General features: G+C 39.4%; 1 protein-coding gene across 1 annotated transcript; it reads left to right on the top strand.

Moving 5' to 3' along the window:
- The first annotated feature begins 1,668 nt into the window (after positions 1-1,668).
- On the top strand, positions 1,669-18,287 carry kif26bb (kinesin family member 26Bb). Its single transcript, XM_060865068.1, has 15 exons — positions 1,669-2,001; positions 2,207-2,449; positions 3,215-3,568; positions 6,343-6,485; positions 6,718-6,883; positions 9,385-9,585; positions 10,389-10,482; positions 11,091-11,347; positions 11,594-11,777; positions 11,965-12,109; positions 13,071-13,227; positions 13,979-16,886; positions 17,008-17,177; positions 17,393-17,543; positions 18,000-18,287. The coding sequence occupies exons 1-15, from the start codon at positions 1,966-1,968 to the stop codon at positions 18,197-18,199; spliced, it is 5,409 nt and encodes a 1,802-aa protein (XP_060721051.1). The 5' UTR covers positions 1,669-1,965; the 3' UTR covers positions 18,200-18,287.
- Positions 18,288-20,840: the final 2,553 nt, after the last annotated feature.

Raw genomic sequence — 20,840 nt, 5'->3', positions numbered from 1 at the left:
TAATATTATAGACTGATCATTTCTTTGTCAGTGTGCAAACATACAAAATCAGCAGGGGATCAAATTATTTTTTCCCCTCAATGTAGGAGAAGCTCTGACTCAACCATCACAATGTGACTCTTGTCAAAGTCGCTCAGATCGTGACGCTTTTGCTTCTTCCAACACATCGACTTATATCATAACTGACAATATATCACACCCCTTGGTAGGTGACATTGTAATGGAATAATAAATGCTATTCATTCAGTCACCCGGCAGTGGGTTTAATGTTATGTCTGATCAGTGCTTTCTTTCAAAGAATACACTTATTGGTCTTACTATAACTATCACACTTTTGACAATCATTTCCTGATAGTTTTTGCTAAATAATATGCAAAATGCAATATAAAGTTTATTCATTTTTCTCAAGTGTGCTTTTAATTGTGCAAAATTAGGTAACCGGATTTTTTATTTATTTATTTATTTTTTTAAACTAAAATCACATGCTGCAGTTGCTGATTATGTAATATAAGATTATGTAAGTCATGTGTTTTATATTCATCAACACTGTAAATCGTTTTTTTTTTTTTTTTTTTACAAGGACGAAGAGCGATTCACACTGTCTGATTGTGAATAGCAGTTGAATATATAATATACTAGATATAGTATAATATACTATATAATATATAATAATATATATATAGTATATATATATAATATAATATAATATATACTATAATATACTAATATATAGATAATAATAATAAAATCCTGTGTGACCCTGACCTGTATAAAGCAGTCTATGGAAATGAATAAATGTTAGGAATAGATAATACACTGCAATAATGTCCTTTCTCTGAATCTCAACTCAACTCAACTCAACTCAACTCAACTCTCATATTTCTAATAGTACAACTTTCTTTGGAATAACACAACCTGTCAGTGAGAGGCGCTATTTCTCTGTGCTATGGTTGAAGTGAAGGACTCGAGGACTCACTGTACTGAGTCGAATCTTTTGAACTACCAGTTTGAATGAATCGAAATATCCAAGCGGCTTGTACTGACATTGTGACATTGTGTAGGGAACATGATTTAAAATTCAGTAAGCTAACAATTATAGTTTTATATTGTCACTTTGTATAGGTCACATAAAATAAATTAATTATATTCCTTTATAAAATTTATTGCAGGCTCTCTCTCTCTCTCTCTCTCTCTCTCTCTCTCTCTCTCTCTCTCTCTCTCTCTCTCTCTCTCTCTCTCTATCTCTCTCTCTGTCTGTCTGTCTGTCTGTCTCTCTGTCTCTCTCTTGTCTGTCTTTCTCTCTCTCTCTTTTTCTCTCTCTCTCTTTCTCTCTCTGTCTGTCTGTCTGTCTCTCTCTCTCTCTTGTCTGTCTCTCTCTCTCTCTCTCTCTCTCTCTCTCTCTCTCTCTCTCTCTCTCTCAATACGATTATAAAGAACTTGGAATTTAGAAAGAACCTGCAAATACTGAAAATCGAAAAGACTCGTTTAGATGAATCGATTCAGTTATGAATCTCCGTTCAGCATCTCTCCATGCGGTAACCAAAACAAGTCCCGAGCTTCAGGTCTCCTGACAATAACTGGGTGGCACCCTTCTTCTGTACGGACTTGGAAAAGACAATGAAAGCAGAAAACATCGATTCTTCTTGTTTGTTTTGTATTTATTTAGAGTTTTCTTGGAAAAAAGCCTATCAATTTAATAATTAGTCTAACACAGTTAAATACAGTTAAGTGATTATAAGTCTAATCACCGGGACTTGTCCGGTAGATCAGACGGGAGACTGATGATCAGAGGCGTCTTGGAGCGATGGATGGAGCGCGTAAATCACGGCACTGAACACAGAACACTTTCCACATAGTTTCCGCGTTGATGCGCCTTCGGCTGCACCCGCAACATTTCATCAATTGAATGGGAGAACCTACAGGTTACGGAAATATACTTTAAAATTCTACTTATCTTTGTATACTATGGGGTCTTCGGATATAGCTCGGAAACAAAGATACGTAAGTATAAAATGCTACACGCACGTACGCACATAACGCACCTAGTTAAGAAAACGCGCCCAAAGCGCAACCACAGGTGGTGTTTCATACGTTTTGTAGTAGTTGTTGCTTAATATCGCATAAGTGCATCCAGGTACACACAAAAATGTGGCTGGGCTGATGATGATGATGATGTGTCCGATCTTGTGCATGTGATTGCCTCCAGCTCGCTCAGATGACCAGCAATAAGTCGCTCTCTCAGTCTCAGGGTGTCCTGCGCGCCGAGCGGCTCTCTCCAGAAGGCGCAGGAGCTTCAGGAGCTTCAGGAGCCCCAAAATCTTTCACGAACATAAGCGAGAGACCGGTAACGCCAGACGTGGCACGTTTATGTGAAGAATGCTTCGCTCGTGTGCTTTATTTCAAGGAAGAAGCTCTGCGATTGTTAAAGGATGGACACTTTTCCCCCAGCGTAAGGACATATCCACTATACTTACTCTAAATCAGTATATTTAAAATATGTATCTTAAGATATGGCTGTGCGTCATGGCTTTGCGCACACACTCATCATACAGCAGTTTCTTGTGGCATGGGACTGACATACAGTTTGTAATTTAATATCCATTACACACACAAGCTGATCTCTCTCTCTCTCTCTCTCTCTCTCTCTCTCTCTCTCTCTCTCTCTCTCTCTCTCTCTCTCTCTCTCTCTCTCGCTCTCAAACTAGTTTAAATCGATTAGGCTCTGCAATAGAGCAGTGACTCGCATGTCTCCCCCCCCCTCTTCACCTCTCATTACACAGGGAAGATGGGAAATAATGGGTGGAATATAAAAAAGGCCAGTTCCTACTGAGAAGATAAAATGAAAATGTAATGTTATTTAAAAGACAGTGATGCACCAGTGGGCAGCATTTGTCTCACTCTACAGTATGCAGTGGCTTAAACGGGTTAGTGGACCACTCCTTGGTGTATGTTAGTCACGCTCATAAAATGTCTGGACTCTGCATCCTTTGCATTGGGCTTCATATGCACTAATTAATTCTGATGTCCATTTAGCTGAGTTGTGCAAGGACGGATGTGACTTCTCATCTAGGCCACGCCAGACATCATTTCGATCTATGATACAAATCTATGCACAGAATTTGCAGTTTACTTTACATTCATAATACTACAAGTACTTACTAAATAGCAAGATATTATACTGCAACCTTTCATTCTTTCCCTCTTTTTACTCCAGGATCCCAAACTGTCCATCCTTCTCCATGAGAGCTTGCAAGTGCCTTCTTGGATTGGTCTTGCAGGTTGCTGTGACGTCTGCTTCACTCACCTGAGCCAGCTCAAGCGGGAGGCCATCCACATGCTCCTAAACCAAAAACGGACCATCTGGCCCAATTCTCCCGTTGCCAGAGTCTCACCCGGCTACGATGCCTCGGGTTCTCACACTCTGCCTAGAGCCATCAGCTCTCGTTCTCCAAGCCCCAACAAACGGCAGAAGTTCAGCAACCCGAGGACAGAAAGCTGGGTCAGAGAACACTCACGCTTTGACACCCTGTGGTGTTCAAATAACGAAATATCACCTATTGCTGACATGGTATGTGGCTCTGTTCAAGTACATTTAATCCTTTTTTTTTATTATTCTAAAATGATAGGTATTAGCATTGATTTTTAATCTAGAACCCAGACCCTGAAAGAACCCAGACCCTGCTTTCAAATGTAATCCAATACATTTCTGTGCACTTGATATGAACTATGGACAGACATCAGTATGAACCATTATCTCCAGTGGATGATGCAATCCCTGTGCATTTCGTTAGGACATGTCACTTTACTTTCATTTTATGTGCGCACTGATGATAGCCAGGGCACGTGTGTATGATTCACAGCCCCTCTAACCAGTCTCAATTAGAAACCAAGAAATTGGCTGCGTGCCTTCTATAGTTAATGGCAAAGTAGTGCTTTAGTGATTTATTCCTCTCATACGTTGACCAGTCAAAAATATGGACACAATCGATATCATGGTAATATTTAATGACTAGGGGAATATTCATATTCTCACAGTGCAGTGCAATAATAAAGATGAAATGGAAAGCTTTCTACTGTAATAATTTTTCTGTGCAGCACTTGCTCTTGTATTTGCTGATGTGGGCTGATGTTAGCTGGGCTTGGGGCTCAGCTGAAGAAGTGCATGTATGTGTAACTAAATCTTATTTCACCCCTCCCATTGGAGGAGCTAAGCGCAAAGTGAGAGTAGAGAGCGGCCAGTGGAAAGAAAAGGCGAGCAGAGGGAGTATCAGTGTGATGTACAGAGACCTCTGCAGATCCATTCCAGCATCTTCTTCCAAATGAGTCACAGGATCCCTCTCAGCAGTAATTGGCATTACAGCATGGCATTAATTTCTTGTTTGAAATGCATGCAATGTTCTCTCATTTCACATAGAATAAAACACAGATGAGGCTTATTTGCAGAAGCTATTGTACCCCAGCACTGTGTGCATGAAAGAGAGTGATCCTCAATCAAGATTGAGCAGAGCTGATCTGATCTGGAGAGAGACAGGCCGCAGACTGATCTCTGAAGGGCAGAAGAGCTGACTGAAATGAAATGAAGCCCAGGGCTTTTATAGTCTCTCAGGAACAAAGGGGCAGCAAAATAAATAAAACAGCAAAATGCGATAAAGAAAAGCAGACATTTATTGACAAACGATAACCTAAAATAAATGTGAGGATGTTGCTTCTTCTTGCATCAAGGTTAAGTAAATGATAATAAACATTTATTTATTTATTTACTTCGATTTTTACTCCACTTTCTCCTAATTTGGTAATTTAACATTTCCAACCGTCTCTTCCCTAAGCTGCGACCCAGATAACAAACTATAAACTACGCACTAACATTGTTTGCAGAGGTATAAGACCATCGCGATTCGATGATGCCAGTAATGTTAAATGACATTAAACTCACGTAGAGTGACACCACTCTCCAGTAGCTTCAGTAAAATGCAAAGAATTTTTAAAATGTTGAAAAGCTTATTTATATTTGTATATTTTGTGCAAGCAAGTACATTTCTACTTATTGGAATTGTCTCTGTAAACATGACATCACACTATTTATGCTACTGAATGGAGTAGAACAGTTCATGAGTATACCGTTTTGGACGCACCTCTAGTCACCAACCAGGGAGGGTGAGGGTTGTTCTACGCTTCCAACTGTATCTTGTCCCTCTGCTGTTCATGCGACATCACATTGAAGCGTAACACGCTACACACTCAGACAATCCCCTCAGCTCATACATGACCTCACAGACGCTCATCATCACTAGCTGGTGTTTCTCTGATTCACAGGGGGGTGAGTAGTATCGTCCCTCCCACCCAGACAGCATGGCAAATCATGCTCTAAATATAAATTGTCTTCAACCAGTGAACCTGTCAGACAATATTAATGATTAAGCAGTAGAGATACACTCTTGAAAGGGATGGTTCTATATAACCTAACTATAGAACCTACACTTGTGTCATATATATATGGAACGCAAACATTTTGACGTCTTCATTGAAAAGAAGGGTTCTCTGACTCCAAGTTCATTTAGGCTGTCTTTATTATTATTATTATTATTATTATTATTATTATTATTATTATTATTTTAGACAAGCTTTGAATATTACTGCTTAAAATATTTCCCAAATTCAAGCAAATATGGGACCTTTTTAAAAAACACGTCATTCCTTAACACGTCATTTCAGACCATCTCTATATTATCTAGAAAATAATGGTACTCTTTTTATGTTATGCATTATGGGTTTTAAAAGTACGTTAATGTAAAAGGTTCGTTGCTCTCCTAGGATTCTACATAAAGCAATTCTTGAGGAAAGTTTCTATTGGCTGTACAGCTTGTAGTCTCCTTTACAGGGTCAATAAGATAGATTTACTATTTAGAAGCTGCTTGCTTTGAAAGGAACAATGCTGTGAGAAATATAGTTAGAGTCACTACAGCCTACACGTTTTGTGATAAGCACGTCTGAAGAAAGGGTGTGAGCTCCCATTGCTTTCCTGGCTCATTACTTATTCATACACACACCTCTACCAGACATTCACAGTTGATATGGACAGGTACAGTGAAGGTTGGAGAGCGACTGCTGCGCTTTGCTCCATCCTCTGTGCCTTTGGTGTATTTCCATCTTTTCAGAAGGAAGTATAAATGGGCTATGAGTCTTCACACACTGCCTGTAGACTCTGGCATAATAAACATAGCCGATGTACACCGATGTTCAATGTTGAAAGGATTCAGTTATTTGCAATTTACAACTCAGGCATTCTATAAAAAATTCAATGGATAATGCAAGTGGAAAATTAAGGCCTGTTTTATTTTGTAGGTTTCTCAGGATGGTATGAAAAAGACAAAAGATGACGAGACCACGGTTCTCTGCCGCTTCAGCGGTCCTCTGACCTTCAACACCTCCAAAGTTGCTGCAATGCTACCCGCTGGAACCTCGGCAGCTTTCTCTTTCATCGTCAGGTAACATAAGTGTCCTTAGCAAATTTCTTTAAATATCAGACAGAAAATATGGTGAAGATCATTGACAATATATGTGGAAGCAAAAATAATTTCTCTAAATGACTGTGGCTGAAGCCTTCATAAATGGAAAGTGATGCACTCTGAAATGCAGTGGACTACTAAAGCGAACTCACAGGCAAAATGGCGTTAATGTATTGTCTCCTTTGAACAACACCTAACCACATGTCCTCAGGGCGGTCCAGAAGTTGCACTTGACCTCAAGAAGAAGGAAACATCGTTCTGAAAATGACCACTATACTACAAACTTCTGTGGTCTTCTCCAGAAGGACCCTCCTGCTGTACCTTCGAACCTTTTACAGACTCACAGCAAGAGCAGAGAGATACCAGAGACGGCAAAGGTACCGCTGTCCTGTTTTTTTCTTTGTCTTTGCTAAATCACTTTACGAAGAGAATGTGATGCGAATTAAAAAGCATGAAAATGTATTAATGAATAATTAATCTGTATATGTATGTTTATGTAATATTTTACATAAGAGATTTGATTTTATCCAGCATTTTCTCACATCACACCCTCACACAAAGCCCTTAACCCTTTTAATGTCCTTTTCTCTACTTTGTGCCAACTCCCAAGAGTAGAAAAATCGATTTAATTGAAGCGCACGCCGCTTCACTTTCACGTCTCCTGGTTCACACCGATGGAGGATCTTCTTGAGTTTCACGGTAGACAGCTCTCACAGTAGCACCTGCTGGTGAACAGGCACTTAGCCGGGACTGCACCAGGAAAATCGGCCAGAGCAAATGGACTTTTAAATAATTAATCTCTCATAAACACAATTTAAAAAGACACTCAAAAGACTTGAAGATATCGCCAGTCATCGAAGAAGTGCATCCCGTATCAGACGCAAGTTTAGCGAGCTAGTGCAATAATTCTGTGAGACGGGTCATCTCAGGGCTTTAGTAATGCGTAATCAATTTTTATCATCGCATAGCTACTCAGGAGATCGGGAACATTACCTCTCGAGAAATCTATGACTGAACGTCATATTTAGCCTAAATACTTGCTACATTCTTGACAACAGTTTTCTTGCTTAAAAATGAAATATCACATTATGCTGTGATTTTTGTAAAGAAAAGTAACTATTAGTTAATCATTTTTATTCTTCATTTACTTAAATAATTGTTATTAAACTCTAATCTAAATTCAGGGTAACACGTACCTATGAAGGTAATCAGATTCAGAATCAGAATCAGGTTTATTGGCCAAGTGTGTTGACACACACAACGAATTTGGTTCCAGCTGTTTGTGACTCTCAAAAGTACAGACATAAATAACATTATACTATACAAGACAAGACAATACAGACTATACAAGAAAATGCAGATGTGATACAATATAGACTATACAGACTACAGTATACAAGACAAGACAATACAGACTATACAAGACATTGTAGACGATGTGATACAATATAGACTATACAGACTATACAAGACAAGACAATACAAGACAATACAGACTATACAAGACAAGACGATACAAGACAATACAGACTATACAAGACAATACAGACTATACAAGACAATGTAGACGATGTGATACAATATAGACTATACAGATTATACAAGACAAGACAATACAGACTATACAAGACAAGACAATACAAGACAATACAGACTATACAAGACAATGTAGACAATGTGATACAATATAGACTATACAGACTATACAAGACAAGACAATACAAGACAATACAGACTATACAAGACAAGACAATACAAGACAATACAGACTATACAAGACAATACAGACAATACAAGACAATGTAGACGATGTGATATAATATAGACTATACAGATTATACAAGACAAGACAATACAAGACAATACAGACTATACAAGACAAGACAATACAGACTATACAAGACAATACAGACAATACAAGACAATGTAGACGATGTGATATAATATAGACTATACAGATTATACAAGACAAGACAATACAAGACAATACAGACTATACAGACTATACAAGACAATGTAGACGATGTGATATAATATAGACTATACAGATTATACAAGACAAGACAATACAGACTATACAAGACAAGACAATACAGACTATACAAGACAATGTAGACGATGTGATACAATATAGACAATACAGACTATACAAGACAATACAGATGAGATTACAATGACAATATGATGACAATATAGAGTACGAGTATTAAATATGAATACAGAATATATGACTGGTCAGTTATGTACATAAAAATTGTGAGAAGTTCATGGTAGTGCAAATAACAATATTGTGTAATATTTTGTTTTGTACACTATACAGCAGCAGTAGTGTGTGTAACATATACAGATGATGTGATGACTGACAGTTCTGATAATGCAGTACTTGTAGATATGAAGCGGGAAATATAATTATGGTGAGGTGTTAATCAGGGTGATTGCCTGGTGCCTGGGGAAAGAAACTTTTCCTGTGTCTGGCAGTTTTGGTAATCTGTAGCGCCTGCCAGAAGGGAGGAGCTGAAAGAGGTTGTGTCCAGGGTGCAAAGGGTCAGTAGTGATTTTTCCTGCTCGGTCTCTGGTTCTTGTGTCGTACAAGCCCTGGGGAGTGGGTAGGGGGGCACCAATTATTCATTCTGCTGTTTTTATTGTGCGTATAATATCTATAATATACTGTGAACACAGGTGTATCATGTTAAAATGCATTAAAAAGGCAATACACACTTTAGTGCTTTTGACTCTGTGCTTTAACCCCAGGTTCTTGTCTTAGCAAGCTGGTTTGACATCCGTACACACACACTCAATGGAGGCGTCTGTGGTTTTCAAAATCCAAAAACTTCCAACTTATGAGCTGATGTTTTTTATTCCTACGTTTTGTTTTCAGGTCAGAGTTATGCTGAGACTCAACCCGGGTCTGACGGCAAACTCTCAGTCTCAGTCTCAGGCCCTTAAAGTGGACCTACATAAGAAACAGGTCATGGTGTTGGAGCCTGTCGCACAAAACACACAGCGATCAGCAGCAGGCGCCATTTTCACGCCAAAGACTTTCACGTTTGATGCTACATTTGGCTCTGAGTCATCCCAGGTGATGATCACACTGTATTCACTGTAGTGATCACTCAAATCATATGCCTTATATGCCATATACCATACACAAAGATCTTCACAAGGATCACGATTTAATTCTTACTTTCCTTTATAAAATAATTATTTAAACATAGACGGCTTTTGATTTTAAATTTCTAGGTGTGTGTGTGTGTGTGTGTGTGTGTGTGTGTGTGAATGTTTGCATATGTTTGTCTGTCTAATAAAGTCCTGTATCATCCTAACACTATTCCTGTAATAATATTAATAATATTTGTATATTACAACAATCCAAGATATCTCTGGAAAATTGTCCGTAGTGTGTGATTGCGTGAGTGAATGAGTGTGTGTGTGCCCTGCGATGGGTTGGCACTCCGTCCAGGGTGTATCCTGCCTTGATGCCCGATGACGCCTGAGATAGGCACAGGCTCCCCGTGACCCGAGGTAGTTCGGATAAGCGGTAGAAGATGAATGAATGAATGAACAATCCAAGATTGTACTTGAAACTTGGGTTACAAAAGCAATTTTGTAAAATGGGACATGGACCTAGAGTATGAATCAATATATTGCTGATCAGCTTGAAATGGCAGCTAGCCATGAGCTAGCCACTCAAATTTAAAACCCTCCAAAGGTGTTGTAATACTACAGGGAGTTTTATAACAGCCTACAAGTAAATCTCTTTGGAAAAAAGAGCTTCCTGCTTTGTACTTTAATGCAATCGATTCAGATTAGGATTAAAAAAAAAAAACAACAACCCTGAATTCTTGCACAAAGTACATTTAACCCGTTTAATCGTTTCACTAGGCTAAGGTCTGTGAGAAGAGCTTGTGTGAGGTTCTCCAGTCTGTTGTTGCCGGAGCAGATGGCTGCATCCTAAGCTTCGGACAAACCAAAGCAGGTACTTGCAAAAGCGGCTGCTTTCAACTAGCTTCCTTTAGCGTAAACGAACTGCTCTTTTTTCTACCTTGCATTTAGATTCTTGATCTTTGACTTGTTTCATTTTCTCAATTAATGCTAAATTTAATAAATTATACATCCCAATACTTTTTTGTCAGCACAAAGAGGCTGAGATTCTGGTAGCGAATTGCAGTGACGCTTAATGGATATGCATTAATGTTGTCCTCTCTTTAGTGGGGTCTCTATATTGGAGGTCATTGTGGCCTATCCACTTAGAGGGTTATTAATAGTTATCCACCTAAAATCACGAAAACAATTCTTCCTTGCTGCAACCTTGGAGAATTACATCACTGGCTATTAACTAATTGAATTTGCAGCCTATCTTTCATTATTCCTGGCACGTAGACAGAAGTTATAAATCTTTAAAAGCAGATTGCGTTTAGGTACGGCTAATGGCAACTCACATTTTTTATTGAAGCTGACATCCCGGGAACATATTTTATATCATATGTGACTTGCTGTGACACAGCAGTGACACATAAACACATACTTGTAAATGATATTTTCTCCTCTCGTATTTTTCTCGCTCGCTCTTTTTGTTGTTTACAGGAACGTCTTACACAATGATTGGACGTGATGATGGAACACCAAACCTAGGGATAATCCCTTGTGCAATTTCTTGGCTTTTCAAGCTCATTAAGAAGAAGAAAGACAAGACCTGGGCAAACATCTCAGTATCTGTGTCAGCTGTGGAGGTGTGTGGGGAAACTGAAGCCATCAGGGATTTACTGTGTGGTTTTGAGGCTGGTGATCACACCCATAAGCCAAATGTTTACCTCCAGGAAGACCCTGTCTGTGGAATACAGGTAAGGCTTCAGACACAGTTTTAAGACTCCGCTATGTCAAAGTGCGTTAAAATGATTATTAAGAGATGACATATGGTGGACCTGCAACAAATAACCACATAAATGCATTATTCATTGACTATGTCATATGTGAATATTTATAAGGAAGCAAAAAAATCATGTTGAATAAATTAAATCCTTATTAATATTATAATCCAGACATCGTGACTGTGCTGATAAAAATTTCATGTCAAAATTTCCTTTTAGCTTTACAACAACAGGGTGGTAAGTGCTGCTACGGAAGAAAGAGCAGCCTACCTATTGGATGCTGCCCTCGCATCTCGCAACACAGGCCTGGCGGGGTGCAAAGGGACGTTTCATCATCCCTGCCATATGTTCTACACTCTTCATGTTTGCCAAAAACACATTCAGAGCAGCCCCACATCTGGGAGTAAGTGGCATTGATTCTACTTATTTCACTTGTTTCTCGTATTTCTGATTCTGACATCATTGCATTTATTACAAATATACATTTATAATGTAATAAATTAATATTTCATATATTGTAAAAGAAAGAAATGGGCGGAGCTTTAACCATATTGTTTTATACACATATAACCTATATTGTTGTTCTTCAGTGTATGTGGAGCAAAGCAAGCTGAGCCTAATTGACTTAGGAAGCTGTACCAGAGAGAGTACTAAGAACAACACAGAGGTCTGTCTTCTTGACCTGGGCAACGTTATTATGACCAAGCTGAATGGGCACAAACATGTCCCTAACAAGTATGTCAATAAAATATTTTAGTTAAACACCGAAATCAAACACATGTAAGGAAAATATATTATATTATGTTCATAATAAGGGGGCATGGTGGCTTAGTGGTTAGCACGTTCACCTCACACCTCCAGGGTTGGGGGTTCGATTCCCGCCTCCACCTTGTGTGTGTGGAGTTTGCATGTTCTCTCCGTGCCTCGGGGGTTTCCTCCGGGTACTCCGGTTTCCTCCCCGGTCCAAAGACATGCATGGTAGGTTGATTGGCATCTCTGGAAAATTGTCCCTAGTGTGTGATTGTGTGAGTGAATGAGAGTGTGTGTGCCCTGCGATGGGTTGGCACTCCGTCCAGGGTGTATCCTGCCTTGATGCCCGATGACGCCTGAGATAGGCACAGGCTCCCCGTGACCCGAGGTAGTTCGGATAAGCGGTAGAAAATGAATGAATGAATGAATGAACATAGTACATATCCTCCTGAATATTTCGGTTTATCGTATTAATATATTTTCTTTATAGCACATACCCTCTGTAAATTTTAGTTTATAGTAATAGACTGTATATTATGTTCATAACACATACAGTATATTCATCTGTACATTATATTTATAGTACATATATATTCATTTGTATATTATATTCATAGAACATACATATCTGTAAATTACTGTTTATAGTAATAACCATATATTTTGTTACAGCACATATCTCATGTAGATCTGTATATTTGTTCATGGTACACACACAACTGTAAATCACTCCATATTACCACTTACCTTATTATATACCTTAACTTATTTAACTCTTGTACAAACTGTATATCCTGCACTTGCTACTATTGCACTCTGGTTAGACCTAAACTGCATTTCGTTGCCTTGTACTTGTGCATGTGTAATGACAATAAAGTTGAATCTAATCTAATCTAATCTAAAATCATACAAGCAGGCAATGTATTCTCTTTTATTTTTAAACTAGGGGAAGTAAACTGGCCATGCTCATTCAAGAGTCTCTTGGAAATGTCAACTGCCACACGACAATTGTAGCCCATGTGTCCACCTCTCCTGAAGACCTGTCGGAAGCTCTGTGCACCCTGCAGATTGTCTCCAGAATTCGAAGATTACAAAGGATCAGAGTGTGTCTTTTATGCTTTTACAAGATTTACATGCAAGCATTTTTTTTTGCCAATAGATTAAAGCAGTTTATTCTATCTGTGATCGACTGTTCTCTTAGGGCCCTTTTACACCCGGTCACTTCATGTGTTGTCTCTGATCCGATAGCTATCTGATTTGTTAAAACTGTTCCATTTACATTAAGCCACATAAACGCGTCTCGGCGAATCGGATATCGATCCGATCTTTCTACTCCCGCCTAATATGCAAATATATTTTACCTCATTTCGGGGTAATTGAAATGGAACACGCTTTGGTGTATGCGTTTGCTACAAAAAACAGCATTTACTGTTTGCTGCATTTTCGCTGGCAGCAGCAGTGCATTTTAAGACCCAACGAGACACCTGGGTGAAAGATCGGAGCCAGAATTGATAGGAAAACATATTTGTTTCTGGCGCGACGCACGACACGTGAGTCACCTGCGAGTGACGTACTTCCGTTTCGGATGAGTATAGCGCTGACGTATGTGGCTTGAACAATCACATTCATTTACACCTGTCCAGTTTCATCTGAAATGCGTCCCAGACCACCTCCTGAAGGGGTTTGAGCGATCGGATTTATATCCGTCACGAAACCGTTTCGGAGGGCATTTAGACCTGGACTTTTTACCATCGAATACCTATCGGATCACAGAAAACGCATGAAGTGACCAGGTGTAAAAACCCCCTTAAAGAAACAAAAGATACTGATTGATTACTTTTTTTCTATTATTAGAAACAAGCCTGCAGCTCACCTGGGGCAAGAAGCTTGGGCAAAGAAAAAAAAGTGAAGGACTCCTCTAAGCTGAGAGCATTTCGCTATACAGGTTCATTGGACCATAATGTTTCTTTGCCGCACCTCTTTGATGATCTAGGAGACTACTCTGAGAGCGATAAGTCATGTGACACTGTGTTCTGTATGGATCAAAAAGGTGCCCTCCACGATAAAGAGGTCAGAGGTAATCCTGAGTTTGTGCCAATAATTCCGTCTTTGCAAAGGAACAAGGCGGACTTTAAAAGCGCTTTCTCTATAAGGCACGGTGATATTTTACATTCAAGTCCAAATGCAAAACAGATGAAAAAACTTCCTGCTCAACAATATTCCAGTGCACCCGATTTGGAGTGTTTTAAGTGCAACACGTTTGCCGAACTACAGAATCGACTGGGATGTATTAATGAATGTGAAATCGGTGGCCTTCATTCTTGCGAGATACAGCCTGCAAATGCCATCATGAAATCTGAACCTCCCTCAAGCAAAGTTGTGAAGATGCCGGCTGAAAAACCAGAGATTCAACAATTTCCGTGTAAAAAACAGGGTGATGTCCTGGAACAAGGACAACCTACTCGGAGAGATGTTTTTAGGAAGGACATTAAGGAAATACCATCTGAGCATTCTGTTCAAGACAAAATGACTCAAAAAATTCTGCCTTGCTCACCCAGATTTCACAAGGCTAGTAGATTCAAGCAATGTGAACAAGACACTGAATCCAAAAGTCTTACTAAAACAACGGACGTGGATATTTCTGGGTCTTCTTCAGTGGAAAGGCTACCATCTGATAAGTCCACCTTGCCCCCCAAGATTCGAAAACCTTCTGTGGACAAAAACTCATCCACCCTGGCTACAGCCCTAGGGTCGTCGGTTTCTTTCCCTATTACCCGATGTGAAGTTATTCCACAGTTCTCCACTGAGAACCAAGGAGAGAAAGCAACCATCACTGTAACAGTTCAGCAGCCACTGGATTTGAATGGACATGATGAACTTATATATTCTGTGGTTAAAGAAGTAGAGGTCAGTGGCCCAGTTAATACAGGTAAGGCTGCAAAAATAGCAAATATTGCTGAACTTGATTCTTTTAAGAACTTACCACTAGGATCTCAGCCTGTGAAGATCATTGGTAGTGTTGGAAAGGAACAAATTCAGGCTTATTCTGTATCTGAAGTTCAGGCTTTAGGTACAAGTGATAAGACATCATCAGATATATCTGAAGGCAAACCCACTTCTATGGGCCAAAATCATGTTGTCAACTCAAGCACTACCAATAACCCCAGTCAAGTCAATATTAGGTCAAAAGAGTCACAGTCTTGTACAGTCACAGTAGTGGCCAAAACTGATTTTGGCTCCACTTCCCAATATGGGGACTCAAGGTTCATGGAGAAAGCATGCGAGATGACAGCAGAACAAGAAGATACTAAGACGAAGTTTAATCAAAGTAGTGAGCAACTTTGTAGAGAGCTCAAAGACAAGATTTCTCCAACAAATCAAAGGATATTAAACGATTTTCAAGTAAAACCAGCAGAAAATTATGACACAAGCAGTCTTACTAAATCTTGGCTTGATACTGACAAACTGCATACCAGTAAGGACTCCCTTTATCCCTGTGCAAGCTGGAAAAATGAGCCTTCAAATAGTCCAAAAGCATCACTAGACAAAAAATGTAATGTTGTCGAACCAAGTCACGACGAATGGGCAAAATATAGTAAATCAATGCCTTCAGTGCCAAGATCAGATAACTACAGTCCCAATAAGAAAAACAGAAACCACGTGCAACCTACTATGTCCCAGTCATCCACAGAGAATCAGCTCAAATCTACGAACCCCAAATCCCCTACTGATGAGAGCACTAAGCTATTTAGTGCAAAACTGGAGCAGCTAACAAGCAGAAGCCGATCCTTAAGTAGATCAAATGTACAGTGTGTTGCTGTACAGCCTTTTGAGCAAAGCAATACTGTGTTTACTCAGGGTTCTTTGAGGAGTATAGAGGGCAACTGTACCCCACCAAGGGTCAACAGGCATCCTGAGAAGGAAAATCACCAGGATTTAGGTTCTATAGGAAGTTTGGAAGGACAATATGCATCCGCTCATGCCAAAAGTACTACATGTCCTGGTTTGGTGACAGTATTTGAAGCAGACATCTTCACTTTGTCTCAGGATAACCACAGCCTTAAGAGAGTTCCAAGGTTTTTCCCACTTTATGATGTTGAAGAAAGTGACAATACTCAGTTTTCCAAACATAGTCAGTCCAATACGTCAAGTATAAAGGACTTGTCTAGTGCAGCTATTTATAAGTTGTCTGGAACCGTCCCCAATTCACCAAAAACTAACAGACGTTCAATAAATAGAAGCTCAAGTCTGTCTCCTGATGGATTTTCCAGAAAACAAATCTCATGGTCGTCCCAGTCTTTATCAAGAAAGCAGGCCAAAGCTTCAATCTCCTCCAAATATCCAAGCAAAATTCTGAATGGACGGGTTGAGGTTCTTAGAGCAAGTGAGGACTCTCTATCTACCTCTAGTCAAGGTAGCTCAGATATTGATGAACCTGAGGAATCAGAAAGTAAAATCCAATTGTTGAGCCACACCTTACCTTCCCCATACAGTAGGATTACAGCACCACGTAAACCAAACCACTGCAGTGGGCATGCAAGTGATAACACAAGTGTTCTGAGTGGGGAGCTTCCTCCTGCCATGTGTAAGACAGCGTTGCTGTACAATCGCAACAGTATGGTCAGCAGCGGTTATGAAAGCCTGAAGAGGGACAGTGAAACCACATATAGTAGTACTTCAATACATGACTCAATCAGTGACCAGAGCTGCTTCTACAGTACTCTAAAAAGTGCCAGAAGTTCCAAAAAAAAACCCAACTTGGGTAAGTCATTTATCTGTAAATCATTTTTTTTCAATTATTTAATGTGTTTTTCTCTACTAATGCTCATGCTTATGCTAATCATGCTCATGCTAATTTTTTACACTGACATTTTTGTTTATAGGATCCTATCAAAGATGTCCTTCACAGGACACTCTGTCATCTTTAAGGAGGTCTCTGAGTGGGTCGAAAATACGTTGGGTAGATCGTGGTCCCTCAGATGCATACGAAATTAAAGTTTATGAGATCGACAATGTTGATAGTTTGCAAAGGAGAGGAAAAGCAGGGAACAAGGTAATATCCCAAAGTACCTTAAATATATACAGTTATGATTTGGTGGTTCTGGCCACAGTTCTCAGTTGTTATGTTATAATACAGGTCCCTATACCACTACCACTGAAGGTAATAATGAATTAGCTGTATGGGCACATTTACTTTCAGTTCAAATCTGGCACTTGTTCGTGGTTTTAGCTGTGGTTAATGGGACTGTATTTTGGCCATGTTGACAGAGTGTTGTCTGCTTCAGTGCAAAGCTGAAATTCCTGGAGCATCGACAACAGAGGATTGCAGAGATGAGGGCCAAGTACAACACCCTAAAGAGAGAGCTGGAAGTAGCCAAGCAGCATCTGATGGTGGATCCAGAGAAATGGACCCATGAATGTAAGTGACAAGTAATTGTAGAATGTTTTACTTTGGTCAAAGCTCTTTTAGTGTTATGCCCATCAGTACACCGGCTTATCAAGACATTGATTGCAAATTGCAATCAAAAAGTAATAAAGAGTTAATAAAAAGTTTTTTTACTCTGTCTTGGACTAGTATGTGAATTATTAATTATCAGATTTGTTCTATAATGATGACATAAACCAAAGAATTTTTAACATGTTTAATTGCGGGGAAGTCGTGGCCTAATGGTTAGAGAGTTCAACTTCTGACCCTAAGGTTGTGGGTTCGAGTCTCGGGCCGGCAATAGCACGACTGAGGTGCCCTTGAGCAAGGCTACGAAACCCCACCCCCTTATATATGATATGCAATTTTATATCACCAAACTGCAAATACTTACTAAATTAGTTTTAAGTAAGTGCTATGAAATTTTCCTTCCTGTTTTGGTCTTCACAGTTGACCTTTGGCAGACATTTGAGGTAGATTCTTTGGAGCACTTAGAGGCATTGGAGCTGGTGACACGGCGTCTGGAGTGCCAAGTCTATCGCTGCAAGGCACATGTCATGATGGTAACCAGTTTTGATGCCTCACCAAAGCGAAGACAGAAGAAGAAGTACCGGCCAACTGTCAGTTATAAGGGGTTCATAGGAATATAGCATACCTTTTACTTTTAACGATGTAACAAATACTAGTTAAATACAGTGATTACTGTAACAATTCTACATTAATCCTTCAAATACACCTTTTTTAATACATTTGCATGCATTCAAGGACCTTTCTGTATAATGTAGTATTTGCAATAAATACTGTGAGTTAAATACTGTATAAAACTAGCATGCTATTTCACCACTCCAAACCACCAGCAAGGATGTCATCAAGAACTGGACCTTCGGTCTGCCATGAAAGTTGTTTAGAGATGGCCTAATAGATGCTGTGGACATTATTGTAGAAATTGGTAAAGGTACCATTGTGATGACATCCATCACAATCCAACAAGCACTTATCACCAGAGCATTTAACTCACCAAGTATTAAGTATGGAAGTAGTTAGAGAACCAAAAGAGACGCTGCTTTGTTGTTGCATCTACTGTAGCTTTAGCATAGCTGGGACTTGTTGCTCAGGGACTTGTAGTCTCTGAAGGAAGGCCAAATTCTTGGAAGTTGTGCTGGGTCTAGACAATGAGGTAAACATCATTTGTAAAACAGTTGGCAAAACTTAATGGCATAAAGAACCTGTGTGCTACAGGCACTTGGGTGTGTTTAGGAGTGTTTCCTGGACTGGTCAGTCACAGTCTTCACACAGTGATTCAGATCTACCTATTCCCTGTGGCATCACATCAACTAGCAAGAAATACTTGGAGAAACATTTCTCACCAATGGGCGGACACTACATCCATGAGAGAATGCTTACTTTTATATCAAGGCAATTTACAGATTGAACTCAGACTTTAGTCATGAGATGCTAAGCAGATAATCCCATATTGTGTACGTTGTCTGGTGTGTTCCGGGCCGAGAAGAAGAATGAAAGAGAAAGATGGCTATATGAAGGCTGTATTAATTACAAGCGCTGTATCGTAAGTATGTGATTCTCAGCATATGTGCATATGCAAAAGGTGGCAACTAGCTGTTTCTAACCACCACTAGCAGTAGGGAAGGGTAAAAGAGAACTGAAATACATATTAGAAAACTACTGTATATGCTACTAAGGCAGGGGTTCCCAAAACAGTAAAACTAGTCAACACCTAATCAGAAAGCTATAACTAGGTTTCTATTTACAAGTGCAAAGATACTGAGCACTGTAAATACAATGAAAAGCAAAATAGCATCACAAGCACCAGAGGGATGGAATCCCACCTCATCACAGTCTAGCAATGTAGCCTATGGTAAGGTTACTTCATCCCATATCTAACTAAACATTATAAATAATAAACTAAACCTTTTAGTTTTTAACTTACCATTTGACTGACTATTAGAAGAATGACAATGACATTATTGGAAGAACTGTTATGTATTCCAAATGTAAGAGCAGTTACTACACCTAATTCGAAGTATATATATATATAAATGGCTTGAAATCAATGAAAAGCAAACAGAACAGATGGAAATTTTAAATTCAGGTTCTAATTTTAGTGTAAAACTACTGGGCAACACACATGCTAACCGAATCTAATACTAAAAAACCCACATCTGACTACTCACTCTCTCTCTCATTTTCTACCGCTTATCCGAACTATCTCAGGTCACGGGGAGCCTGTGCCTATCTCAGGCGTCATCAGGCATCAAGGCAGGATACACCCTGGGCAGAGTGCCAACCCATCGCAGGGCACACACACACTCTCATTCACTCACACACTACGGACAATTTTCCAGAGATGCCAATCAACCTACCATGCATGTCTTTGGACCGGGGGAGGAAACCGGAGTACCCGGAGGAAACCCCCGAGGCACGGGGAGAACATGCAAACTCCACACACACAAGGTGGAGGCGGGAATCGAACCCCCAACCCTGGAGGTGTGAGGCGAACGTGCTAACCACTAAGCCACCGAGCCACATCTAACTAAACATTATGAAAAATGAACTAAAACTACATAATGAATAAACATGTATAATGCATAAATATATATTGCAAATGTAAAAGCAGCTTCTACAGTACACTTCATTTTAACATAAGTCATAACTAGCTTTATGTTTACAGTAGCGATAGCGTTTTAGACATTTAAACAGCAAGAAGCATTAGCTATGCCTAAAAAAACTAAATGGAACGGATGGAAATTGGAAAAGAGGGCATATCAGGTTTTAACACATAAGAACTCATATCTAATTTTAAGCAAAACTCAAATCTAACTAAACAGTAAAACTAGTCAACGTAAAAAAAAATGATAAAAAAAAAAGTATCATTTACTCCTGTTTGTTAGAGCGGATATACACGTAATGCTAATCAGAAACCTATAAACAGGTTATATAAGTCTATAGTGAATGACAACTGAAAATCTAAGGTGATTACATCCACCCACCCCAAACCCAGTGTAATACCATTTCCATTTGGGATCTTATGACCCAAACCTAAAAAAAATAAAATATGGGAACCTGTGCTTTAAAGTCCCGCTAATATGTGTAGCTATTACACTGCTGCTGGTCATGTCAGACTTCAGAAACAAATGACCACTTTGGAGACAGCTAATGCTTGGATACAGGTCAAGGCAACATATTGGACAGCAGAGATACAAATGACCTTGGCAGATGGAGGTGCTAAATCAAGCTTGCCAATAAAACCAGTTTACAAATGCCATTGCTCCT

This window comes from Tachysurus vachellii, chromosome 3, assembly GCF_030014155.1.
Source record: "Tachysurus vachellii isolate PV-2020 chromosome 3, HZAU_Pvac_v1, whole genome shotgun sequence".
In the NCBI taxonomy this organism is placed as follows: domain Eukaryota; kingdom Metazoa; phylum Chordata; class Actinopteri; order Siluriformes; family Bagridae; genus Tachysurus; species Tachysurus vachellii.
The sequence above is the reverse complement of the archived record's forward strand: the minus strand, read 5'-3'. Positions and strand labels throughout refer to the sequence as shown.